General features: G+C 37.2%; 2 protein-coding genes across 4 annotated transcripts in view; one reads left to right on the top strand and one right to left on the bottom strand.

Annotated features, from left to right (window-relative positions):
• Positions 1-155: 155 nt before the first annotated feature.
• Positions 156-5,641, bottom strand: LOC117424302 (RNA-binding protein NOB1-like). Of its 2 annotated transcripts, none has more exons than XM_034040525.3 (9): positions 5,524-5,641; positions 4,701-4,833; positions 3,937-4,070; positions 3,644-3,715; positions 2,883-3,014; positions 2,360-2,629; positions 2,056-2,153; positions 1,339-1,483; positions 156-1,141 (listed from the first exon to the last, which is right to left on the bottom strand). In XM_034040525.3, exons 1-9 carry the CDS (start codon positions 5,590-5,592, stop codon positions 872-874), a joined length of 1,323 nt encoding a protein of 440 aa, XP_033896416.3. In that variant the 5' UTR covers positions 5,593-5,641; the 3' UTR covers positions 156-871. The 2 variants fall into 2 exon arrangements, with proteins under 2 accessions (XP_033896416.3, XP_033896417.3); XM_034040526.3 differs by having other exon boundaries at positions 2,883-3,011.
• A 1,249-nt stretch (positions 5,642-6,890) lies between these two features.
• The window catches only part of wwp2 (WW domain containing E3 ubiquitin protein ligase 2), a 78,656-nt gene continuing 57,670 nt past the window's right edge, over positions 6,891-27,876 (top strand). For both annotated transcript variants that reach the window (XM_034040929.3, XM_034040928.3), the window contains exons 1-6: positions 6,891-7,002; positions 10,547-10,633; positions 12,003-12,159; positions 14,658-14,779; positions 20,895-21,032; positions 26,774-26,873. In XM_034040929.3, the coding sequence (XP_033896820.2) occupies positions 10,564-10,633; positions 12,003-12,159; positions 14,658-14,779; positions 20,895-21,032; positions 26,774-26,873 (587 nt within the window). In that variant the 5' untranslated portion in view covers positions 6,891-7,002; positions 10,547-10,563. The remainder of the gene's footprint in view (positions 7,003-10,546; positions 10,634-12,002; positions 12,160-14,657; positions 14,780-20,894; positions 21,033-26,773; positions 26,874-27,876) is intronic.

The following is a 27,876-nucleotide window of genomic DNA, read 5'->3' as shown; positions in this document are numbered from 1 at the left end:
TTGCCTTCAGAGAGATTCAAGATTATATATAAAACATTTTTTAAAAACCCTCTTGTACTTTACTGGCATCATTGATGCAGAATCAATGCAGATCCTAGAATTGTAATGCAATTTTTTTAGCATTTAAAATGTCAAAAAAAACACAAAGAAGTGAACATGCTTAAAACATTTTATTGCTTGAATGTAACGATTTGGAATAAGGTCTCAATATTTTTCACAGGCTGTAATCCAATCTCTGTAAATTGTACAGTACATTACAAATGTGTGTCATGGTTGCAAACTTTTCATTTCGAAATTGGTAACATAAGTTACACCTCTTCTACATACTGCAATGCAGAAGATAAAAAGCCATTACTGTGCATCTCGCATAAACAACCTTCTTTCTATTAATCAGAACAGCTGTTAGTATTGTCTGCTTCACTGCTTCACTGCTGCATTGTGCTAAATTCAGTGCCGTAGTAAATGGAGATTCTCCTTCAAACCTGCGTAAAGTAGGATTTCCCCATAAAATTCTATTTGCACATTGTTACAGGGGTGTACAAAGCTGTTAGTGTCTGGCCAAATTAGAATTTGGGAGGGATTTGTACATTCAAGAACGTACACGTCAGCACTAAATAACAGACTAAATTAGTACCTGCACACAGCACTGTTTGATCAGTTTTCACTTATACAAATTGCAGAGATGTACCGATATGTTAATAATTTTAATCTAAATAGCTACCGAGAACACCTTTGAGCTTTAAAATTGCAGGTTTAAAATTGCTTGCTTGTCTCTAGATTTAAGTCCTTTGTTTTTACCGGCATACAGTTTTAATTTTATAACATTGATCAAAGCAGTCGGAATATAAATATTGCATTCTGAATTTATTTTTCATCTTTTCTTGACAAATTTCTTGTTGGCGGTGTTGGGGTTTACCCTGCGGCGGCCGGCCCCAGACTGGCTGTCCCGGATGCTGAGGTTAGCTGCCCGGCTGTAGATGTCATTCTCTGCGAAGGGAGACCCCCCGGCGGTGTAATCGGGGTCAAAGACATTGGTCTTCTGCCGGGCCTTGCGGGAGAGCCGCTGCTGTGGGAAATGCTGGTCCTCCACAAGGTGGGGGTTGTTAGCATGCTTCCCACCCTGGGGCTTTGGCAGGGAGTACTGCAAGAGGAAGGCAAAGGATACTCCTTGTACATGGTGATTTACTATTCATTTGGACTTTGAATCACCACAGCGATATACCCATCCACAACGCATTTCTGGCTCAGCACACACAAAACTGACTTTAAAAAGAAAAAAAAGCTACACTATGCAAGGGGTGCCCTTTTTAAAATCTGGATAATAACCCACAAACTCACCCGCATTCCTTTGGGATTCAGCACCTTGGGGTTGCGTGAGAAGTGCATCTGGAAACTGCCGTCCTCCTTTATCGTCACTGCAATTTTCTTCAAGGTTTTATTCCCGCAGTTTGGGCAGAAGACTTTTGTCATGTTGGACGTGGTCCTTAAATATTGGAAAATGAAGATGCACCTCATGGTCACAACTCAGCCTCTCCCCCACCGCTGTAAAATGGAAGTCTATCGCCTATTTTTATGTCATACTTTCTACAACTAGAAAGTAGAGCAGTTTATCTTGGTACTGTATATAGCGACAGATTAAGGGTAATTTGTGTTGTATTTAAAAAGAAAACAAAGATAAAACTAGACTATAAAGCACCACATGTTAGATAATATAATCCTAAATTAACTACTAGTAATCGATTCATTTCAGTATCTTGAAGAAAAAAGCATTCTAGTGCTATGCTAGAACAATATATGGGCATAACTAAAACCAGTTTGCTGTGTTGAGTAGAGTTAACTCCACCGAGACCGTTACTATAAAAGCAAGGAACGTTTTTTCTTCCAAGACCTCTATACTTGGTCTGCAATTCTGAAAGAATTAAAATCTTAAGGGTCTACTCGTAAATGGGTATTGCAATACTCCAGCTATTTAGTTTTGTAAATATGTTTTTGGTTTTTTTTTTCCCCAGAAAAGAAACAAATATAATCCTAAATGTGTCCATAGAAATAACTCACTTGAAGCATGCGTGGCACCGCAGGATGTAACTCCTGGCTTGCGTGATTAACATTCCGCTGACTGACAGCACATGGAGCCCAATCTGAATGAGAACATTCTGTAAAGAATCAGAAAAAAAGTGAACTAGGGTTTGCTCCACTTGTAAGTTAAGCTGTATTCATTACTAAAAGAGATATTAAAGTACATTTGAAATAATAATAATAACAAGCATTTAATGCACCCGCTTAAATTGGGCTTTATTAAATGGCTTTGAACAAATCAAAGCCATTTAATAAAGTCTGAAGGCTCCAATATAAAGTTTACCTGCATGGCGAAATCTGTAGTCAGACACCCAACTTGCATTTCGGAAGGAGTTTCACAGCACCCCATGTCCTGTTGAATCTCTTTGATATTGCTGGGGGTTATCCAACCTCCATCATCATCACCACCACCAGCCTCCCCTGTCTTTTCCTCTTCTTCTTCTTCTTCCTCTTCACTCCTTTCTTTAGAGTCCTCATCCCCTTGATGACTCTTTCTGGAAAGATGATCCCCTACACCTGTGGAGCTGTCTGCTACTGACACTAACTCAGCATTCTGCATGGAGAGAACCGAGTCACAACAATTTTATACAAATAATAAGCATACTTTTGTTCAAAAGTTATGTGCATCTCACAATAAGCTAGAAAATTAGGAGTACCTGAATGTAATACTTATAAGGAGTACAAATGTGATATTGTTAAAATGTTGCTACTGATCGACTGTTAATTGAAAATATGTTAGACATGACTGCGAATTCCAAATTTTGTGTTTCACATTTACAGGAGCCCTCCATTTCTCCAAAACTAACCTGTAACTCTAATAGATCAGCTTCTATGCTGGGCAGTGGATTCCTCCAGAACTGGAAGGTGTTGAACTCTGAGCTCTCTGGGGTCTGTGACTGTGTGGAACCGATTCCAGCAGCATTTTCTTGGTGCTTCTGCTTGGGGAAAACAAGGTACAGCATGTTAGAAAGATAACGTCCCCAGCCAAATGTGTAAACACCACAAAATGTACACAACAAATGTCCCATAACAGGTTAATCAAAATCAGACAAGTGATTAAAAAACAAGAGTGCCCCAAAGACCGCACACAGTGACCAGGGGACAGTTTCCTGATAACAGAAGTACAGTTGTGACTTCAAGACTTCTTTCTAGTAAGATGTATCTGCTTCCAACCTATCTGTGTATTTCCTAAAATCCCTTGATATTCTCATGAGCATTACTTGCTTTTCGAGTATCAGTTAAGGGTGTAATTTGGAAAAACAAATCCAATCTTTCTGGATGTCTGAATGGTAAAGACTCCCTCATATCAGTGTGGTGTTACTGAAGATTCAAAGAAACAATTTATTTGTTAAGCTGCCATGCACTTGCACAAAAATATGAGTATGTGTTCTCCTAATGGTGGTGCTGTGTATTCTCAACCTCCATAACATCTCACGACTACCCAGACCACTTGTGAACTCAAGCAGAAGTTCAAGAACATTTAGAGACACAGAGATTTGGGATGTTGGTTGATTAAAGCTGCTTTTGAGGAAACGGCCTCCTGGTCAGCTACATGTTTTTACCTCACCTTTGAAGGTAGATGAAATCCAGCAATATTTACAGGGGCCTCTGGATGTTGTCGAGTGCTGCTCACTTGGACCTGTGGACACAACAGGATGTGTTTACTTTGACCTTTAATGCCATGAGTAAAATTTATATCCCCCACCACAACGGCAAACACAAAGGTATCAGTTCATCACCAACAATAGCACTGTAAGAAAATATATATATGGACAGGCTCCTACATACACCCCCAGATGCTGATGCTCTCAATATAAAAACCACATGAGCACCACCACTTTATTTCATAACTTTACTTACTTTTATTTCTGGTTCTTGTTTCAGATGGTTGATTCCCACATGTTCTGATTCAAGCTGGTAGGTCAAGGCTAAAACCTTGATGTCTGTAGCTGACAAGCTTGGGTAATCCCCTGTCTTTTTGGAGAATTCAGTCACTACAATAAGAAACCAAGAAAAGTTACATTTAGATGAGGATTCCTGCAGACAAAAGCACAGTATGATTTCCTAAGAAGGGAGTGGGTGGTGGTATAACACCCAACACAACACTTGGAAACAAAGAGGTTACTCTGTGATCGTTCTAGGAGTGCTGTAGATATTCCTTGAAAGAGGAAAGCAGAAGAAGAGCGAGTGGGTTGTTTACAAGACATCAAGTGACAGACAGAATTCAATGAACGTTCATGGAGTATTCTGTTTACAGAACGTATAATATATGAAAAAGTGTTTAATCATAAATTAAACAGTTTTAATTAACAAAGTATACATATATATATATAGATATATATATATATATATATATATATATATATATATATATATATATATATTCACTCTGCAGTGCTGAATACACAAAAGTTATTCAACACATCAACACGTGTTGTATAATCCAACATATTCAACAAAATGTGTCCAATATCAAAACGTTATATATTGGTATATACAGACATTTTAGGCATTCTGTTAACGACAAACAGATTATGGTGTAAAAAAAAACTAAGTGTGGGCACGCAGAACAGGTAATAAAGGAGGGAACCGTCATTAACAAAGAAGTCAAAAAGTTACCTCACCTAATTGAATGAACTCCGAAAAGGGATCCTTGAACTGAAGAGTGTATGGTAAAAAGGCAAGTCTTTTTTTTGTTTCCTTATCACGGATTTCATTCACAACTTCTTTAATGGTATAAATGTTCTTCCCAATGTCCTGGTGGGGGACGAGAAGCTTTTTAGAATGACATTCAAATTTAAATATAATATAATTTCATATTCATTTAAAGGATGTATTACAAGTAAAATAATTAATTCCTGATGGATTGCATAACAAATCACTATGTTAATATGCACTCACGTTGTATATTTTATTGGCCTTAAGTTTAGAAAGGGAAATTGGTAGCTGTATTAACATTTCGCATTGCAAAGCGCAGCTACTGACAGTATTGAAATCAGCTCCCATAATTAAGTTATATTACTCGGTGGTAGTAAAAATCCTACTGGTATAACATCTGCTATACATATTTAACACAAAAAAATGGAGAAGCAGTTTACAGTAAATGTCTTTACTTATTCACAATTATATACAATCGTCGGGGTATCGGTATATTAATGTACTGAGATAGTGATAGAAATTACATGCGTGTCTTTGACAAAGTTAATACAGAAGACCCGACACAGTCTTCAATTATAAGACACGTAAACAAGGACCGTGCGGTTTTCTGTCAAAACAATAATCTGGGTGATGACAATACCGCACTGTCTGTACATCGATAAAGCAGACATGACGCATTCATGAGAACGCGTATTTTTAAGAAACATTTTATAGCCGGAAACCAATAACAGTAAAACATAAACACGTTCTGTTCAACTGCTCCAGATCGCTGAGTTTTATTTTTCTTACCTGTAAAGGTGCATTCTTAAGGAAAGCTCCAGCATCAGCAACAACATGCTCTACCATGGCCGCAGACATCTTGAAAGCTGTTCCTACCCAATCAGAGATAGGGTTTAGTACTGACTGTACACGTGCACAGCCAAGCAAGCCGTTCGTGGAGAGGAACGCTGTTCAAACTAGAGGGTCACTATCCCTCGGTCGAAAACTTTTCTTCAATTAGCCAAAGGATATATATATATATATATATATATATATATATATATATATATATATATATATATATATACACTGAAGACGAGTTGTAGGACGATACGACTATCTGACACCGACTACTTTTTTTTTGTTTCCAATTTATTTTCTCAAATCTTATTGAGATGTGCACATGTTAACAACATGAAGGTGCATGCCACCCTCTTCATTCATAGTTACTTCACCCAAAGTCAATACAGACATGGTTCATTATTGTATGTGTATGTGCCAATGTATAGGTGTTGTATAATGAAATACTTTTCTGGGCTACATTTTTGTGACGATAATTCATTGCTCACTGTCCCTTTAAATACAGTAGTGTACTCCATGCCACAGGTAGGCAGGTTAACCTGCCATTAAAGTTATGAAACACCAATGTAATGGCATATGTTTGAGAAAAAACATTTATACTTATTAGTAACAGGGAAGATGCCTTCCCCCATGCAAGAATAGTGAAGCTTATTCAGAGTAAGAACACTCGCAGAAAACAGAGAGTGGCGATTAAGAATGGGGACACAATTAAATATTGCCGTGGAAAATCTAATATTGAGAATGGCTCTGGATATGCAGATATGATTAAGTGCACCTAAGAGACGGCAAGAAGAACTTAAACAGAATGCTGCACGGTACAGGGATTTCTGCTTTCTGTTCGCTCTTTGGAAGAGCACCGTGCCTACCCATTTAATTATTTTGAGCTTAAAAACAGCCAATTTAGTGGCAACAGCAAATGAAAGAAGCCTACAACCTGGCTGCAAAACATGACAGAATTCTGCTGCTCGAGGTAAAAACTACTCTAATGGCTTTATAGTGAAAATTAAATATATGTATAGTGACCATACGGAATTGTATAATTTATTAAAAGACGTATTTAAAATGTGCAGTAGTACTGATTTAGAAACGTATTATAAAATGTTTAGACTGTGCATTTTATTAGTCATTCAGTTATTTTGTAACTATAATTGTTACAGAAAGGCCTTTAATGCAAAAGCATCCAAATTATGAGAGAGAGAGAGCAGCCGTCGTGAGTAGATCCAATATATGACACCGCAATCAATGACACTGATACTGTATATTAATAGTATATATTTGCCATCTATATCTGGTGTGTGGCTCCTCCTGTTAGAAGAGGCAGGGGGCGGGGACTATCTTCACTTTTCCGGTCAGGTTGCCAATGTCACGTGACCCTGTGATAGAGGCGGAAGTGAAAGTAAACTGAGAACAGCGGAGCCTGGCTGAGAGGTAAAGCAACCAAAATTTTTGTTTGTTAACTTAACGCATCTTCATTATGACTCATATTAGGTTTGCTTAAAAAAAATGCTATGGAGAAAAAAGTGTGTCAATATGGTCAGCAGCTATTGCGACCTGCTATTTCTATTGTCACGGTACTCGGCAAATATTGTTGTGTTGTTTATACAAAGGGAAAGCGGAGCTGGTACTGTGACAGCAGTTGTTTATGATTATGGTATTCGGTTAACTTGAAAGTGAACTACGTGTAGACGCAGGATATGGTTTAATGTTACAGGATAGCAGAAGAGCGACGTCACGCAGCCAGGTGTGTTATTGTATGCAAACCTGTAATACGCTTCTTGACTTTGAAGATTCTGTAAGCAGTGTTGATACCGATTTATTACACCATTGGCACAGACATATAGGAACAAGGGGAAGTATTTCTTATGCCACCCATTTGAATCGTAGACAGATGCAAGGTCTTTTCGGAACTTTGACACCTCCGTCGGTTTCTTGTTACAAGTTGTAATCTTTCCCATTCGGTTACTATTTATAGACACTAGAAACCGTCCCTGTGGGATGTCATTGCTTAACTTGCTAGAACAGTGAAGTAATGTATGCGCACAGGTTTTCCACTGCAGCACACCCATCAACAATCATAAGATCATATCTTCAAGGATACTGACTGATACTAACCTAGCATGGTTTAGTTGATGAACGTGAATGTAAAGTGGCTTTTTAATTAGATTTTATGGTGTTTTTAGCACATCTACTGTATAAGGTAGGCCTAAAATTACATTTTTAGGAATGACCATTTGTTGTTTTATAATTTTAGAAAGTAAAGAGGGACTTTTTAGATCAGACAAAAATACAAAAGTTTAGGAAATTGCCACCCTAGAATTTCACCACACACATTGCAATTTGGGAAACACTCAACGTGTGCGTTGTTGTGAAATCCTCAGCAAAAGGGATAGTGGAGGCGGTCATACCAATGTATGTCACACTAAACACATTTTTTTTGGAACATCTGTAGAACGGCTTATCCAATTGTCATGAAACTTGGTATGAACATTGTTAAGTTTTATTAAAAATATCAGATCATGGGGATCTATGGGGGTGTCTGTCCGGTCATCTTTATTCATGTCACACTTACATTTTTGTATATATCTGGCTAATGTTACTGACGTAGCGTACTTTTTTTTTTTTTTTTTTTAAAGAGTTAGTAGCGGGGTTCCGAAAAATACAGCGTTACACGTCCCGACGTGTTGCTACATCTGTTAAATAATGTACCTGTAATTTTTCTTTTCTTTGTTAACATCCTGACAACTTTTTACACATAACTTTAAAGTCTGTTTCAAAGCTGTTTTCAAAATGTCCGCTTTAGTGCACTGATAGAGCAAGGATTATTGCCAACATTGTCAAACAGGTAACACAGCAATAACAATCCATGATGTGGTACGGAACAGAAAAACCAGAGAGCTTATGTTTTTTTTTTCTCTCTCTCTTTTAAATCGCTATTCCTGCAGTGATTTAGAGGACACGTCAAATCCCAGTGCACTACAGCACCCATTTTGAAAAGCGCTTTGAAACAGACTTTAAAGTTATATGTGTAAAAAGTTGTCAGGATGTTAACAATGGAAAGAAAAATTACAGGTAAGTTATTTAAACAGTTGTTGCAACACTTGGACGTACAACGCTGTATTTTTCGGAACCCTGTTAGTCTTTAAGCCAAAGTGGCAGTACTGTTTGATTATTTTGCCCAACCCCCACCCCCATTGTGCGCCTTACAAGCTTTTTTGCTTTTCTTTATAAATCTTTATATCTGATATGCATGAAGGTCTCCTTTAATATGACAAAAATATATGTTTTTTTTTTTTTCTCAAGTCAATAACTAATTTTAAAATTTCAGATAAAATACATCACCATTCCAAGCACTGGTGATATTCTAGAACAGAAGAAAAGTGTTTTGGACTGGGTCACAAAAAAACTATTAGAGCATTTCAGCAGACAGATGATCTTGTCAGAAATAGCTCCAATCTGCCTGGTGAAAGTTTAATCATACCTGTCTTCTGATAGCCTGGTATTCATTTCTCCGTAAATGATTTAAACCACCTTGTGACATCTGCAAGATTTCTTGGAAAGTACGAAGCATTTCTGAACTAGAACCATAAATCATTGCCATATGACACATTGCAAATCTATCCTGAAGCCCTTATGAAGAAAATCATTTGGATTTTATTGAGCCAGTTATCACAAAACCTTAGTTATTCCTTTCAGAGTAAAATGGAGACGCTGTTTGTCTTCAGTTTGATTCCTAATATACTTTTAATATTACCATACCAATTAGGATCACCAGTATAATCTCTGATAGTTAAAAATTACAGTACTTCAAAATGACACTGCTTCTTTAATCAAAGTTAACCAAATGTAATTCCAGTTGCAGATCACATGTTTCTGTGTCCCCCGAGTACTATGTAGCACAGCTGTAAGCCCCAGTAGAGTAAAAGATAACTTGCTTGGGTTTTGCATTTGCAGTAGCTGGAGATAATAGTTATTAGTTACTCTGTGCTCCAACAGTGCAGACACAGCAGTCTGTCTGAACTTGGATTAAGTTGTCTTTACAAAACCACAGATGTTCTTTTCCTTTTCCTTCAGTTGTAAGTATTCCTACTGATTCTGCTATAAGAGAAATCAGATTAGGTATTGTACTTGTATATACTTACATGTCTGATACAACCTGCCATGTCTATTCCTAAATACATACACACAGAGAAAAATAGCAATACAATCAAATTGTCCATCCATCCATCCATCCATTATGTGTAACCGCTTAATCCTATAGAGGGTTGCGGTGAGCCAGAGCCTAACCCAGCAGACATAGGGGTGCAAGGCGGGACTACACCCCGGACGGGACGCCAGTCCATCGCAGGGCAACTAAGGGACAGTTTAGAGAGGTAAGTCCACCTAGCCAGCATGTCTTTGCACTGTGGGAGGAAACCGGAATACCCACGCGAACACAGGGAGAACATGCAAACTCCACACAGACAGACCCCTGAGGCTGGAATCGAACCCAGGACCCTGGAGCTGTGAGGCAGCAGCGCTAACCACCATCCAACCGTGCCACCCTCACAATGAAATTGTGTCTTTATTAAATATATAAAGAGACACCTCCATATATTCCCACAATCTAACTAAATTATGTTAATACCTAGTTTCGTCACAACTGGATAACTGGTTTTCCAGATATATGGAAAAATGTAAAGTGTGACATGTATGGACAGATGGATGAGCGTCTCCCTGCGGGGATACAGTATTAATGTGACTTCATCTAAGCTTTACTGTCCATCAAATTTTCTGACATTTTTACATGTACATAAAACCATAAGTACGTACTTTACAGTAATGATGGATTGGTAACACTGACTGCAAATGAATACCTTACATTTCTGACTGGTCTTAATTTGCTTCACAAGCTGATCTGTCTGTATGGTGCAGTAAGTGAGTGTACTTTGTTGTTTACAGTGTTTTTATTGATGTGTACTTTTGGTTTCTTTAGAGCTGTAATGATCTGTAATGGCATCTGCCAGTTCGAGTAGAACTGGGATTGGCCCAACCTCAGAAAAATCACAGTTGACCTTAAAAGGTAAGTAACATAACAATTACCCCATGCAAAGTGCACAGAGCTGCATCAGTGCATTAGCAATATTGTCATAAGTCCAGTACATGCAATTCTAAGGCCTTTACAGTAGACTCCCAGTAGAAGTCTTTAGACATTTCTAATCTGCTCTGAGCCTGAGATGCACCCATCTTGTGACGTAGCAGTGCTAATAGTAATCTGTTTCTTTGTCGGTTGCTTCTTTTGAAAGCAACATATTTAATTGATATTGCAGCATATCTTCACAGTAGTATGATCACAACACCAGCTTTGTTTTTGTCAGTTTGTAAAACTCACATTTTCTAAAGTACAAAAATACAACTGTCGGTTTGTTGTAAAGTCTATTGAGTGAGCTCTCGGACTATGTTTCCAAACTACAAGAGCAGCCATGTGTTGCTGTGTAGTTCCTGCACAGAGTAATTTCATCAGTGTGCATGTCTCAAAACCTTGTCTTTTTAACTTGAAGTTGATTCCTTGGGGGAAAAAAAAAATATTGTGTGTGTATATTCAGGTTTCAATAGTTGTCCAGTTGTTTTTTTTTTTTTTTTTTTAATACATTTATAACAATGTATTTAAAACAATTACAAAATGGATACCAACTTAAATCAATAGCTTGGGCTATGATTACTAGTGTTCATGTAGGCTTTGAGAGGAAACAGAACGTGTGGAGTAGTGGTTAGGGCTCTGGACTGGAAGGTCGTGTGTTCAATTCCAGGTGGGGGACACTGCTGCTGTACCCTTGAGCAAGGTACTTTACCTAGATTGCTCCTGTAAAAAAAACCCAACTGTATAAATGCGTAATTGTATGTAAAAATAATGTGTAAAAAATAATGTAATTGTATGTAAAAAATAATGTGATATCTTGTTACAATTATAAGTCGCCCTGGATAAGGGCGTTTGCTAAGAAATAAAATAATAATAATATTAGAAACTTACAAAATATCTCTTCATTTTCTGGAAAGTAGATTGTATTATTTGTTTCTGCTTTACCCTTTTTTACTTTTGTTTTAGTATATAATTTATCTTTTGTTGTACTGTTATGAATTTAGATTTGCTTTGCTGTGAATTCAATTTGAATTACTCAAGTTATAAAGACACCACTAAGTGGTGCTGTTTAGCTGTGCACTGCAATTCATTTTAACTGTTTATTTGGTGTGACTTTCAGTACAGGCTGAATAATCAGTTACTATTTTCTGCGCTTATAACATCTTCATCCAAAGTAGAGTATAGATATTTAAGTGACCATGAGAAAAGGCAGTGAAACTAACAGACAAAGTAAGACTACGTATACAGATGTACTTGTTGCTGTTTAGATGAGCCCTGTGCTTTGAACAATGCTGGTATTTTCTTTTGTCAGTTTTATCAGCAAAGCCTCAGTCCCCCAAAGCACCCAGCAGAAACTCCCGAATCAACTCCTTTGTGGAAGTCACCCCAGACGGACTATCAAGTGAGACCAAAAAGACTGGAAAATGTAGTGGGAATCCTGAGCTCCATTGGAATGAAAATCTCACTTTGTAAGTTTCAAGCTCTCCTTTCCATTGCGTGATTAGTACCCTAAAAATTATATAAATATTAACACACATTTCAATGTGCTGTCAAAACAGCCATATCATCAGTGTATGTTTATTAACATGTGTTCTTTTGGTATTACAGAAGATCTTTTGATTGTGTTTAAAGCTGTGGATGATGAGTAGTTATTTTACATTTTAGCCCCCAAGGTAGAAATGTAACAGTTCACACATTTGTATAGAACTCAGATAATCCATCTAGTTGAAACTCTGATCTCTAACAACAGCTAAGGCATAATAACTTTTCAAACACAATACAAAACTGACTTTCACCAAGTACATTTTATGGGAGTGTATGGATAATGACAGTATTGAATTCAGTGCTATGATTGAACAGCCTCACTCCTCTACACACCTGAGTATTGTATGCACACAGATAGCTGCAGTATCCCACACATTTTAGAGTAAAGTACCATTGTTTCTTACAGTTTAGCCCTCTATGCAGTGTACAAATACTAGCTTGTATGCCCTTCTGAAACATGCTTGCCACTGCTTCTGTGTGCTCTAAATACAGGAGGCACATGCCCACTACTACCACTACAGCAAGGTTATAAAGTGATCATTTTCAAAAATGGGATTTATAAAAATGTTTTATCACATTTCACATACCATGTTTTTTGCCAATTTTCCATTTCTCTGAAAACTTGGACGATTACCATATGAATGTCCAAAATGTCAAGAAGTAGAAATATGGAATTTATGTAAAATAGTTTTAAAAAGTTTACTTGGAAAATCTTCAGATACTTAGATATTTACTTCAAATGGTCATAAGCACATTTACTAAAGTATATATATATATATATATATATATATATATATATATATATATATATACACATCAGATTTGTGTACAGTCAGGAAAATAATGATTTGGTCTTGTATAGCCATGCCATGTCTTGCTGAACTGATGTAGTGGAGGGTAAAGAGCTGACAATGTAAAAAGTTGAAGGTAAAGTTTCATACATTTGGTAAACATCACAAAAAAACCAGTCATATAAGTTTTCAAATACATGGAAATAGTATACAGTACCACAGCACTCTGACATCGACAAACACTATTTTTGAGGGGCCATTAATCACAAATTGGCTGTTAATCACATATGTAAACTGTTAATGCTACAAAGTAGTGTATTTTTTATTTTTTAAATGCTTGCATCTGCTCTCCTTGTCATAAATGCCGCCTTAAGAATAGTACAAAAATTAAATAAAGCTCATAACAGTTGATGTTGTTCATTCTTTAACATACACATAATGTACCTACAATGATAAATTAATCCAAATTTGCCTTGGTAAAAGCCAAGTGCTAGTCTCTCTCTCTCTCTCTCTCTCTCTCTGCAAACCAACTATCCTCTATATGTGCTAAAACAAAGGTGATGTGCTGGTTACCAGGAGAGGTGATTGAATTAGAACTTGCATCACAGATCAGTGGATACTGGTAGTGTGGTACATCTGTTGCCTTACATATAAGTAGCTGTGTGTTGGGGGTGTATTGAAATTCCAAGGGGAATTTTCCCAGGGGTGTGAGCAGGAGTGTGTTCTTTGCATTATGAAATCTACCTACCTCTTGATTCAGCTCTAAAGTAGTTATCTTTACAGCAGTGGCATTAGCAGGATTTAATTAGAACGTAAACTGGGTCTAAACTGAATACAAGATATACTGATCATGGTCGATACCTGTTCGAAATACACAGTATTCAGTGGTTAGCTATATGTCTTCTTTTACTGTTTATACCAGAAGCCATCCTGTCTGTTGTGATTAGTGACCAATTTTTAAACATGCCCTTACACAAGTAATTTAGAAAAACATATTGAAGTACATAGCTTTGAGTATTTAGCTTCCTCTGCACTACTCAGAAAATGTATTTTCTGCCCAAAAGAAATGTCTACGAATATTGTTGATTGGTCCTTCCACATCACCCATGCCAGAGCAGTATCATGTCTGTCGGTGCTTGTTTTGAAGAGCAAAGGCATTAACCGTTAAAAAAAAAAAAACAACAACAACAAAAAAAAACTGTTCTGGCATAGAGTACATAAAGTACTTACTGTTTTCTACAAAATGAGCAAATAAAAACATCATTAACTACATTATAAACAAAAGAAAGAAATCTTCATACCACTGTTCAGAGCTTGCATCAAATTTTCCACAAATCAGATGAGTTCTGTTCATGTTTGGGTGGCTGTCCACATCTCAAATCTGCTCTTGTGTTAGTATGTTTTTGATCAGAAGTCTGAGAGTGGGTGATCACAAAGACTGAGCTACTACCTTTGCAGCCCTGTGCTCCCTCTAGTTCAGGGTTTTAGGCACCTTCAAGAGTGTGGTGAATGTACATTTGCATCACAGTGCTTGTGATTCTTTTTGACCATTTATTCTTCATAATTGTGGTAATGCTTGGTATTGGATACAGCAAAAACATTTGTGTTCTCTTTTTAAAACATTTTTCCAGGAATGTTACCCCCCAGAGCCATCTGGACCTGAAGCTGTGGAGCTGTCACACTCTGAGAAACGAGCTCCTGGGGAGTGCCTCCATTGACATCTATGACACTTTAAAGAACAACAATGGCAAAAGTAAGTTTATTTGCAGAGAAGGTACACAAGAAGCAGTAGTACAGGTTAAAGGCAATGTTCAAATTTGCTGTTGAAATACCATTTTTGCTAGCTTTTCTTTAACTACATTCGCAAGGAAACAACTGACTCAGGTGATCAAGCCAGCTGTTTTTTAAATAAAGAAAAGCACTCCTCAGGCAGAAATAAGTTCCCTTGCTTAATTGTAGTCAAGAGAAATGCGGAAGAATAAGATGCAGCTTCTTTCCTTTACTATGTTATAAACAGACAGCCATTCATAGCAAGGGCTAAACAGACTTGGAAACATTTTTTTATTTTTTTTATTAAGTTGTCGTCAATGGTTTTTTTTTACCCTGGTTTTCTCCCCAATTTTAAATGCCCAATTATTATTTTTTATCCCGGTTCACCGCTGCAACCCCCCAGAGACTTGGGGAAACAGAGGCTGAGACACGTGTCCTCCAAAACGTGTCCCTGTCACACTGCGGATCCACAGCGAAGCCACCAGACCTATAGTGCCGGAGGATAACACAGATCTGGATGACTCCACTGCAGACCCGCAGGCACCCTATCAGCCACAGGGGTCACTGGTGCGCGGTGAACCGTGGATTGCCCTGCCGACCTAAGCCTTCCCTACTCGGGCGGCGCTCGAGCAATTGTGCGCCGCCCCCTAGGAACCCCCGGTCACGGTCGGCAATGACATAGCCTGGATTTGAACCTGTCATCTCCAGGCTATAGGGTGCATCCTGCACTCCACACGGAGCGCCTTTACTAGATGCGCCACTCGGGAGCCCCGGACTTGGAAACTTTAACCCTTTGCGGTCCATTGTCGGACTGGGTCCGACATTGCAATTATTCCTCACAGGTCCTTTGTCGGACTGGGTCCGACATCATTATAGCAACGCAATAAACGGGTGTTTAGTCGTTTTTTCTCCGGAAAAAGCCGAGAAAACCATTCAATTGCCGAGTGGGAGCGACAGGAGCGACAGGAGCCGAGACGGGAAAAAAAGTCGGGGGGAAAAAAAAAAAAAAAGCGTATCTCATGATTAGTCATACATGGTATCAGGTATCAGATAATGGGGTGTTCATAGTAAACAAGCTGGCTGAGTGCGTCAGCGCACAGAGACTATCATGGACATTTGCAGAGCTTTTTTCAGATGTTATAATAATAAAATAATGACTTTGATCGCATTATTGAGGAGTTTGGTGATAAAACGAGTGATCCGGAGATGATCGATCGGTATGTACGACTATTATTATTATTATTATTATTTATTTCTTACATAGGTGAACGCTATAGCAAACAAAAGGGTGGGGCGGTGCTGGAGATGCCTAGTGAGTGCTTTGTTGATATGCAGGGCCATTTAAACCCGTTTGACTGTGGAAAAAAAATACTTTTAAACAGCGCGTATAAAATTAACTGCGCGTGTGAAAATTAATTAGACCTGGCGTGCCTGACGCGCAGTTAATAAATGGACCGCAAAGGGTTAATTAAACTTCTAAAACTTTTTATTTTTATTACTGAATGAAAGTTTGTGATGGATGACTTCCTTCTTAATCCCTGTGGATCATGAGTTCAGTTAATGGCAGCATTGTCAGTCATTTTATTAAAAGGGTTTAAACGTGATGTCAAGGCACAATATGTTTGTTAAATAATACAAAACCACTTCTATATTCTCCACGCCTACCTTATTTGGTCACACTTCTCTTAGCAGGACCATGAAACTTGTTTTTTCTTCCCAAATATGCATATGAAAATGATTTTCTCATAGGTGAAACTTCTACTTACTTTAAAGGTTTGGGGCAATGTTCAGAGATTTCATTACATTTTTAAAACCCTTTAAACAGGCATTTTTTTATTAAGAATTCATTTAAGACTGAGGCAGCTATGAATTGATTTCCCAAAGCGCTCATGGGCACTTGTGTAAAATAGACCTCCTATTCGTGCCATTTATTGAAGTAATTTTTTCCTTTGCAATTAATCAGGCTCCCAGAGCTGGAGCTCAAGTCATTTAAAAACAATTCAACCCCCTACTTGAATGAGCTTCTCAAAGATTTGTATATCAACTCGGAATTCCATGATTGGCAAGCGAGTCAAGCAGTCATGCACGCTAGCAATTCCTCTTTTTTGGTAGAGTGGAAAGTTGTGTAGAGGCTGACAGTCTTTGATAACACTAACCCAGGAAAAATATTTTTGTGCAACATAACGCTGTAGCAATAATTAATGACCTAGGCCAGATTCAAAGCCTTAAAAACTAGGCCTTCTATTTCTCCTCACTTCTAGATCTTGTTTGTGCTTGTCTGGGCATTTTCTGCATCAAGATAATATATTAGGAGGGTTGCATTGTGGTGGGGATAGAAACCGAGAAATTGAGAATTCCACATAATATACTAATCCAGCTGACAACTGAAAAGGCATATTGAAAAATCTTTCTGTAGGTGACATTAATATGCAATAGTCTTTTATAATTTGAGAAAAAGGAGTCCAATTTATCAGTAGCATGTTTTTAAATACAAATTAACCGAGAAAGCTCAAGCCCTAATAGTGACCAGTGGACGCCAGATTTGTTTTAAACTTTTGGTCTCTCTTTTCATACAGTCCTATACTGAAGCTACACAGAAACAAGCAACTTGGTCTACTAGCCTGTACTAATGGTTTACATTAACAGTAGACAATGTCTTGTTTAATAAATGGCAGCTTTTCAATCACATTTTTTATTACTTGGAAGTTTTCTGTATAATTAATTTAACTGTGGTTTAAAGAGTGTTTAAGTCAGAGTCCTTATGAAAGACTTTTTTTATTATTTATTTTTTTATTGGCTATGTAAAGGCAAACAAGAAGGCTACAGTTACTGTCCTGTACAGAAATGTAGGTTAATGGCAGCCTGGGGATTTTCAGTTTTAAACAATCTAGAAGCTGAAGGTAAATGTCAGTCAATGGGACCCGAAGTTTAACAACTGAGAACCTATTCAGAAGGATCTTAATTACGCTGAAATTACTCTAGAAACTTGATATGTGACCAGTTCAAAACTGTACCAACATGAGTGAACAGAGGCTGATTCTGTTTTCTGTCTTAAAGAAATATTCTTTTAGTATAAAAACCCTCTGTGGCTAGTTCTTTATACAATATACCTTTTAGGTAGTTTGTAACAGAGGGATTTAATAGTAAATGTGTGATTCATATGGTCTAGAATTTAGACTCTAGATGAAAAGTTGGATTATGATGGAAAGTCTGTTTTTTAGACTGACATTGCCTTTGGTGTATACCATGCTAGACATATAAATAACATACCTTAGATTTAATACACGAATGTTGTACATTTAAAAAAAACAAAAGTTCTGTTTTTGAGTACTACTTTATCCGTTCATGGCAAAATGAAATGTCGCTAAGCTTAATCAGTTTTAAAATACAGTCAGCACTCACAAATCTGACCCTATAAAATTTTGACTTCACTGACGGTTAAACGTGTGTGATGCATATACCTTGTATCTTTTTTTGTTTTTCCAGAATTAAAACAGTATCCAAAGTCAGTATTCAAAATTGCAAAATATAGTGCTCGATAAGGCCCTAATGTCACAGTTCACTTGTAAATGAAAATGCACAAAAGCAACAAAAGATCACAGATAAAAAAAAAAGAATACATCACGGTATCTAAAACTGTTTAATGGCAGCAGTGTGGAGTAGTGGTTAGGGCTCTGGACTCTTGACCGGAGGGTTGTGGGTTCAATCCCCAGTGGGAGACACTGCTGTTGTACCCTTGAGCAAGGTACTTTACCTAGATTGCTCCAGTAAAAACCCAACTGTATAAATGGGTAATTGTATGTAAAAATAATGTGATATCTGTATAATGTGAAATAATGTATAATGTGATATGTTGTAACAATTGTAAGTCGCCCTGGATAAGGGCGTCTGCTAAGAAATAAATAATAATAATAATAATAATAATAATAATAATAACTGTTGCATTACCCTAGCTTGTCTCGTTCGCTTTGTTTTGGCTGCATTTTCGTCAGGTGAAGCTGGAGGAAGCGCTGTGTAACTGCACAATATATATATAAAAAAAAAAAACGCGGACTGTGACGGATATTCAGATAAATTGTAACATTGATGAGATGGGCATTGTATCAGAAAACTGGTGATGGAGTCGGAAGTTGCTTGTGATGGTTAAGTGCATTAATTTGTTACGTATATATATAATGGGGGATTGATTTTATTCTTAATACAAGGGCGGTAAAACGCGACTGACGCAGATCTGGGTAACGGATATCCGAGTGCTGACTGTATTTCTAAATATTAATCAATGTGATTGCTTACACTACAAATACAAATTTGTATCTTTTTTTTTTTTTTAAATGTGTATTGCTAGTGTTGAAAGTATTAAAAATTAGCGACAACATAAAATGAACATTATGATAAGGACCTGGCACATTTAAATGGCAAGAAAGGTTGGTAATCATACTTTTAATCAGTGAAATGTTAACACTAAACACGTTTAAAGTTGCTGTCTTGCCCCAAGTTAAAATGGAGCACATTTGCTTGAGTGTATTAAGAGAATAACTTGGTCAACACAAGCTAACTATCTAAAGAGAGATTGAATAATGTGATACTTTACAAAGATTGTTGCATTTGTTTAAAATCTAAATTAAATGTCGATTCGTCTGGTAAAAGGTACAACTGCGTGGTGTGCTTGTGGGTCATACAAGCACAAGTCCCAAGGGTAATGTGGCATTGGTGGGGGGTGGTTGGGCTACTTTACCCTGCCATGTTGAAGCTGCCCCTTTAGGCCAGGCACCTGGTGAGCTTTACCCAACACCTACAGGGCTGGAGTTTGTCCTGCAGGGATCAGGAGCTCACCAACGTGTTTTATTGGTACAGAAAAATAGATACTTAGAGATAAAGGGTATGCTCAGTTTCTTTTTGTGGATTATCCATGTGATCAACGTAAAAAAAAAAGGTATTTTGCTTTGTATAAAGCCCTACAATGATGTATAAAGCAGAGAAAATTCTTGTTTTGGGGATACATTTTTTTTGTCCAGAAGGTGCTATTTTTAGGAAGCTTAGGTGTCCTTTTTGTGGGCTTGGTGGTAAAAATATGTAATCCAGGCTTGTGGTTTCAAAGTAATTACAGTATCTTCCAAATCTCATCTGGTACACATTGAAGCAAAGAAGATGATAGGGTTTACAAGAAAATGCTGGCACTATCCTGGATTAGGGCCTTCCCTCTAACATTTGTGAAATTCTTGGTTATGATAGTTCATAATGAATGAAAACATTCAAAGAAATTAACAACTGAACATAAACTGCAATTAAATTGGCTTTTATATTTCAGTACAACAATCATGTAGTTTGCCAAGTGTTTCAATCATCTGCGTTAGTGAGAGAGCTCTGAAGAAAAGTTAATGTGGTATAAAAGAAGCAGATTAGAAAATAAATAAATGTATTATCGCCCATACCTAATGTATAGCCAGAGAATCGCAAACAGTTTTTACTAGATTCCATACCAGCAAACTTACATTAAGGATAGACTTTGGGCTATTATGCTATGTTAGTGTGTGTCTATATAAAGAAGTGTTGTATGACACCTAGCCATTTCTGCATACACAGTTTAAGTAGATGTCATTGTTTGGCTCCACACCATTCAAAACAAAATGCTGTAATTTAAATCTTAGCTGATCGAGGCGCTGTAGTCTAAAAAGGCATCTTTAACCTCGAAGAACAGAGTTCAAATCCTACCCCTGTTTCAAGACCAGCATGCTATTTAATACAGCTTTAGTTTTATTTTTTTATTTTTTTCCAGCCAGTGCTGGAATGATGAAGCATGGAAACTGTAAAACTGTTTGATGGTGCTATCCCAATACTGGATTGTGGCGCTCACTGTTTCTGGTTTAGGGTTGCATGAGATGAGACAGACTTGGCCCTTTGCCTGCCTCTTCTGTACCTGTGATGCAGATGGACTGATGACTGTGTATCCACCACAGATGTTTTGGGTGGCACTAAATCCCTCATGATAACATTAAAAAGAAAAATAAATAAAACTCTAGAAACAGATAAAGGTGTCTCTCTTTTTTTTAAGAACAGGAGTAACTGAATGGAATATTAATTTCTGTCTTTGGTAACAGTTGAGAATATTCAGCTGAACCTGAACCTGCAGACGGAGAACAAAGGCAGCCTTGTGTCAGGCGGAGAGCTGTCCGTGTGCCTTGATGGACTGGCTGTTGATCTAGGAAGTTTGCCTAATGGCAGCGCCGTGACAGACAGTAAGTACTAAATTACAAACACACACATACATACACACATTACAGATACCTACACTGCATACTGTGTGAGACAGGGACAAATAAAGGGGTGGAAGTGAAATGCAGTTAACTAAGCCAGCATCAATTTGAACACCTGTGGGTAAATATGTCGTCTTGATGCTCTTCAGGTAACAATATGGTATGCATTTTTAGGTGCAGCTGTAAAAATGTTGATTCAGCAACAACATTTTCTTCTGAAATGAAGATACTTTAGTCAAAATGTATGTTTTAAGAAGCTTCTTCTCACTTTTTTTTGTCTTATAGTTAAAACTGTCTTTTATATTTTGCAATTATTTCTCTGCAGTTCTAGAGTGAAAACAATAGGCTTGATTTTACTGAACTTCAACTTTACCAATCTTGAGCTGCAGAGTTTGACCACAATTACTAGGCTGGGGACTCCCTAGCCTCCTTTAACTAAGGCTTTCAGCAGCTGCTACAATGAAATGACTATCATTTCTTAGCCAGATTCTGAAGGGGTCCCAGAGTTGAAAAATATGAGTGTCCACATTGCCTGAGCCAGGCATAGAAGCCAGCTTAACCTAAATGAGCCAATGTAAGCAGTGCACGAATGAGACACACTTCACATTTCATTTCTTTCAACTTCATCGCTAACTTAAAAATGTGTGATTGATACATATTAGTAAGTACATATGGTCAAACAATAAAAGGATATTTGAGTTATAGCACCATAGCAGAAATATCCTTTAATTGTTTGATGGAGTGTATTTGTGTATTTATAAATGAAAATTTGTCACAATTGTTTTTGGCCCTTGCTGCACCTGCACATGTCAAGGCAGTGACGTCATTCTCGGATTAAACTGGCAAAAACGTAGTTATTGTATCTGTGTGCAGACGGGACTGAGCCACCTGGCTTGCTCCACTGTAATATGGTAATGATCAAAACGAATAATAGAAAAGAACAAAGCAAGTTCTGGATTTCCCTCTCATTTCCTCAGGCTACCACCCGCAGGAGAAATATTTACTTCTTAGAGCAGATTCACCAAGCTGGTTAGATCGTCGTGCCCCTGGAACATTATATAAATAAAAAATGGGCGGACGAGTGACACACAAGTAGTAATGAGTCTTATCAATGCCCTTCTCCAGTATCAAGGACGTGGTAATCTGTCACTGGCTGAGTTACTTTGTTCATGCTGTAAACAAATAGAAACAACATTGCAGTCATGGTCCACATTAGAATTGTGTATTCAATAAATTAAAACTCTTGGAGACAGACTTTAATTCATAGTATAGTAAATACAAGGTAAGGGACCATATACACTTTAGAAACCTGACCACAAACATTTTCTTTTCTTGCATAACACACAAAAAAAAAACACATAAAGATCCAAATTAAGAAACGTCTCTAACATTTCAGATGTTTCTAATTAAAATATAACGAGACTTGGTGACTTGGATTATATATTCCAAGTTCATTGCCAGTCCAATAACATTTTATACAAATGTATTGTACTAAAGTTGAAATTACATTTGTAATATTTCATGTTTAATAAATTGTATTGATTTGTAGTGTCGGCTTATTTATTACGATAGCTGTGGGATTCTACATGTTGTTTTTTTTTTTTATTCTTCAATATTCTGGGTCCCTCTGTCATCACTCTCCTGCACTTGAACAGGTGCAACATAATTTTTTTTTCTTTGTGTGTTTCCAGACCAATTTTCATGGTACATTTTAAAGGGGGAAATTTATTTATTTATTTATTTATTTATTTATTTATTTATTTATTTATTTGCTTTTGTTTTTGTTTTTTTTAGCAAATTCACCAGTTTTACCTTTTGCTGTCAAGCATATCTGTCTTTTACTTAAAAACAAATAAATAAATAAACAAAAACAAAAAAAACATGCAAATAAGAATGTCAACAACACCAGGTGCAGCAGAGATGAGTGCATTGCTGAGCTTCACAGCTTTGCTTCACCACTGTGCTCTCGCCCTCACCTGCTTGGACAGCCCTCTGCAAGGTACCGTTAGGCTGTTTGACATGAGGCACAGCTAAGAAAAAAAACAAAAAAAAAACCCCACTGTTAATAACAACCACAGCTAACGGCATAGCCTACTTTGTTCCTGTAAAGTTTTATGTTTTGGCCACTACTATTTCGAATCTGGGAGTTTTTTTTTCTTTTCTTTTTCCATATGCTGCTTTTTTAAATTTTTTTTTGTTAAATAGTCTTTGACATTTTGCTTAATATTATTAATCTGATTTGGAACATTCTGTATTTGGAAGAAGTGCTGGATACATCTTTGGACAAGAGGACTTGCAGAGGGATAAAGTTTTTATAAATATCTGCACTTGCCAAGCCTTAGAAGAAAGAGAACATAGTCTGCTGTAATTAATGTAAAATGTGATAGCTGGTTATGATTATTCCTTACAGTCCCTCCTTCATGAAATCTTATCTGTTCACCAAAAAGGAAAACTAGGAAAAATACTCTGATTTACCAGGTAATTAAACTCTGCAGTTGTGTATTTTTTGGATTTACAAAGAGTTCATTATTGTTTTTGTTATATTTGTGACATACAAGGCCAGGCATGTTTGTATTAAGGGGCTGTATTTAGACAAGTCTAGTTTTCATGTCTGCAGTTGGGAGCGCATCATGTAATAACATTAAATGTATATTTTTTTAATTGCCAAATTATTTTTGTACTTCCTCATATTAAATATTGTATGTCTATAATAAAGTAGGCATAGTTTATATGCTTATAGCTTAGACTTTTATCAAGAGCTTTTCATTTTCAATTGCAAAATTCAAAACTAAAATTAAGTTAAATAAGCTTAATACATCATGCAATAATATATCGTTTTTTATATCTGTAAAGCATATGAACTTTGCTTATCTGGGATGCTGGTTTAAATGCATCAGAAAATGTTGTTGTTTCATCGGATGATGTAAAGTTTGTGTCATTCATTTGTGAATTATGGAACATTTCTTCAGGGAATGTAAGCAACAATGAACCCATTTAAATATCTAGCCTAAATCCAACCTTGTGCATGTGTAACTTACAAATGATAAAAAATAAGGTTCTGGTTTTCATTGTGCAAGCATTGCATACTGTGGATTCATGAATGTATCGGAGAGATTTGGGATAGGTGTCACGTTCACTAATGTATCAGAGTTCAAAAGTGCTCTGTTGTTTGATTTTGTTTTCATTTTGTCATTTTACTTGTTATATTCACTGAACTGAAAGGTTTTTTTGTTTGTTTATACCTGTTTAGGAAGGTTTTTATGTTTGTTTTAGGAACACTAGTATAATAATACAAATCGGAAATATTTGTCCATTTCAGTAACACTTTTTTTAGTTGACTTTAAAGCCAGATATTTATTTAAGAAACATAGTGAACAATTTTAAATGTCAATAATTGTTCACAGCAAACAGTATATTACTACACTGGTATTACTTTTCAGCAACCATAGGTTGGATGGGTCATTACATCAGAAACCCTACTACCTGCAGCTTTACATATAATGGCTCCTTTTTTTCTTCCTGATTGGATGAAGTTTAGACTGTTCACTTTACTGGACATTTAAAATAAATAAAAAAATAAACCACTAAATTAAGGTTTTGACGTTGAAAAGGCCAAAAAGATTAAATCCCATGGAAAGGTCAATGTTTCTTCCTCTCTGTGGCAGGGTGCCCTGCCCTGTGCGTATTTTTGTGTTGTATGTGGTGTGTTGATGTTGGTGTGTATATTGCACGGGATATAATATGGGGTTATGTAGCACGAGTGTTATTAAAATGTATATTTGTATTTAGGCACAGGGATTGCACAATCACTCCACGTGCAGATTAAAGTGTATCTTGCAGTTTTTTTTATCACTGAATTGGATGCAGCAGTGTTTATTAAGAATATCAGCATTATTTAAAAAACAAAACAAAAAAAAAAAAACCTTTTATAGGCCACAGTCTGTGACAGTCTGTGGCCTGTGATCAGACAAAAATAGGTATTATAGGCCATAACAGACAATCACTAAACTAATTACAGAGTATAGATACTGAAGCATATATTATTGGTAATCAGAAACACATCACAATTTTGGAAATTACACTCACCATGCAGTGTTGCCGGTCCGCCACAGATTTTGGAGGATCCACAACTCCTGTTTCTTGTCGATCCCCATTTAGTCTCTGCCTCTGTTGATCAGTGGGATCCCACTGCCTCGCCGGCAGTTCAAAAATGTAGGGTTGTGGCACCTGTTCCCTAAAATTAATTGGGTTTTCGACTTCATTTTCTGTTTTCAGCGGCAGTATGGAAGCACAGGGAGCACAATTAGTTCACATGCAGATGTACCGAGATTCCAATTGAGTGATTGATTAGCAATCGAGTCTTGGTACAGCTTCATAAAAGATGCAGTGTTTCACTCACTCGGGGTTGGGTGTTCGGTGAGTGGAGAACAGGAGAGAGGAGAGTAAATTAAAAACTAGCAATTGCTATGCGTGATAGTTTAAACTAGCACAATACTTGTTTGCTCTGTGTTCTGTTTGTTTGTTTGGTCCTTGTGCCTTTTGTTTTGTAACAGTGTTTTGTTTAAGTCTTTTATTTTGAATAAATGCGCGCAAGAAACACAGTTGTACCCCATTCTGCTACTTTGCTGTGGATTCATTTCCTGGTCTGACATCACCTCTACAGCCATCTGTGTCACACTCTCCTACAAAGTTTAAGGAAGGTGAAATTTTGTCCTATAAAAATAAATAAACTACCCCTTCCATTCCAAGTAAATATGATTCATATTCAGGTGATATGTCTTGTAAATAGCTGGAACAAATGTTTTGACATGACCTAGGCAATAACACAGCAACAGAGTGGGGAGGAGTCACACCAGTCAAGGGTGTTTCTATAGCTCTACAGTCTCTCAGTCTTATTGATATCTTGATTGTGCAGTTTGTAGCCTCTTGTGTAAGGTGCAGTGAGGCTTGGCTTTGAAGACATGTTCTTAAGGGGTATCAACATTTGTCACCCTGTAGGAAATGTTTCCTATAGGAGAGAAACTAATTTGCTCATCAGTTGTGTTAAAACTAAGCATGGGTATTTCTGTCACTCCCAGTCACTGCCACTGTGATCTGAGGAGTGCTTATCCAATGCTTAACCAATGCTTTAAAATATATATATTTTTTACCTCTTACTAGCATTACTCAGATAATTTCTAGTCCCCTTTTTAGCATTTGTCAGCTTATAAGAATTGTTTCTTTCATGAGAGGGTGTTTTTTTTCTTGCATCTACTGTATGTGAATGCATATTGGATTGGAATGATGAAAACACCACTGTAGAATTCAGAGACTTTTACATGAAAGTGAAACACCCAAGGGGTAAATCATGGCAGTATCACTGGCCAGAGAAAGTATGACAAATGCTGCATACCCTTGAGAACATGCTGGCTGTCATCATTACAAGTCATTTTAAATTTGTTTTTTTGCCTGGAACAACCGTAAGTACTCTGTTTGGTCTAAATTGGAGGTGGTAGGGTGTTACCCATTGGAATGACCCACCTCTTAAAAGATTAATGTACATTGGACATACAAATTTAAAAATAAGATATCGTTTTAGAGATGTAGGGCATGCTTTGATATGCATTCTGGAAAAGAGTTGCACTTGCCCCAGTCGGGGCTGTCCTGTTGTGTTGTTTTATTGTGTCTCAAGAAAATATAAACCGAGCAAACTAACCAAGCAAAAAATACTGTTTCTTTTAAAGAATCACAACAGGATGAAAAAGACAATGCAGACACAATCCAGAGTGATGATGAGTCTCAAAACCTGCTCCCTGCCACCAGCACCCCTGGAGCCAGAGAAAGGTAAGCATCACATATACATTTTCTGACTGCTAATGATTTTCTGCCTTAATCTTGAAGTCAATCATAAGCAAACCTCAGATAAAAGAGCCTAAGTAAAATAGTTATGAATAAAAAAATCTCTATGGAAATTTAACATCATTTCCTCTGACAAGGGGACAACAAACTAGTCTCCCTCCTGTAATGAATCTGGCAAACTGTGAATGGAGTATCTGTCAGTTTGATCAGTGGGATGTGGTTAGAATCTCTTTCACTGTCAGTGACTCACAAACCAATCATGTTTTCAGTTAAAGTCTTTAAAATGGTATAGACACTGCAGGGATTCACTTGAAAGGCATCCAGCAAATGTCCATCCCCCAGCTCAAAGCCATAACATTATGCACTTAATTCCCTTACCTGAACCACTGATCTTCATAGCAAAGGTTTCTATTGCCTGTTTTAAATGTGAAGTACACTAAAAAAAAAAAAAATGGTGTACTTAATTTATTCATTTTAAGATAATTTGCCACATTGCACACCTCCGAGATCTGGAATAGCAATGATCACCGGGGTGTGTGGTAGGAAAACTGCAGTTAAAGTACCACCCTACAGGAATAACGATGGTGGCAGCAGTGTATTTAAAGAATAAATAAAAAATAAAAAAACCTTGGAATCAGATGTTTTGATGTGTTGACTTGACAGTCTTGGATTACAGACGTCCTTTGTTAAAAATTCTTCTCACCAGCCTAACCTATTTGCTTTCTCCCAGACTTTACATTGCTAAGTCTGGAATGGGGCTGATGGCTGATGGAGATTATTTGGGGGGGGGGGGGGGGGGGGGGGGGGGGGGGGGGGGGGGGGGGGGTGCATTGAAAATTCACAGTGCAGTAACTAAGGGAAAAGATAGCAGCCCAACATCTTGGGAGATTACTGTACATTTTCCATGACATATTGTGTCTGAATATTTTCAGTTTAAGTGCGAGGACTTGAGAAATTAAAGGCCTGTTCATACATTTTTTTACCAGTA

This window comes from Acipenser ruthenus, chromosome 19 (genome assembly GCF_902713425.1).
Source record: "Acipenser ruthenus chromosome 19, fAciRut3.2 maternal haplotype, whole genome shotgun sequence".
NCBI lineage: Eukaryota > Metazoa > Chordata > Actinopteri > Acipenseriformes > Acipenseridae > Acipenser > Acipenser ruthenus.
Note: the sequence above shows the minus strand (reverse complement) of the source record. Positions and strands in the feature narration are given on the sequence as shown.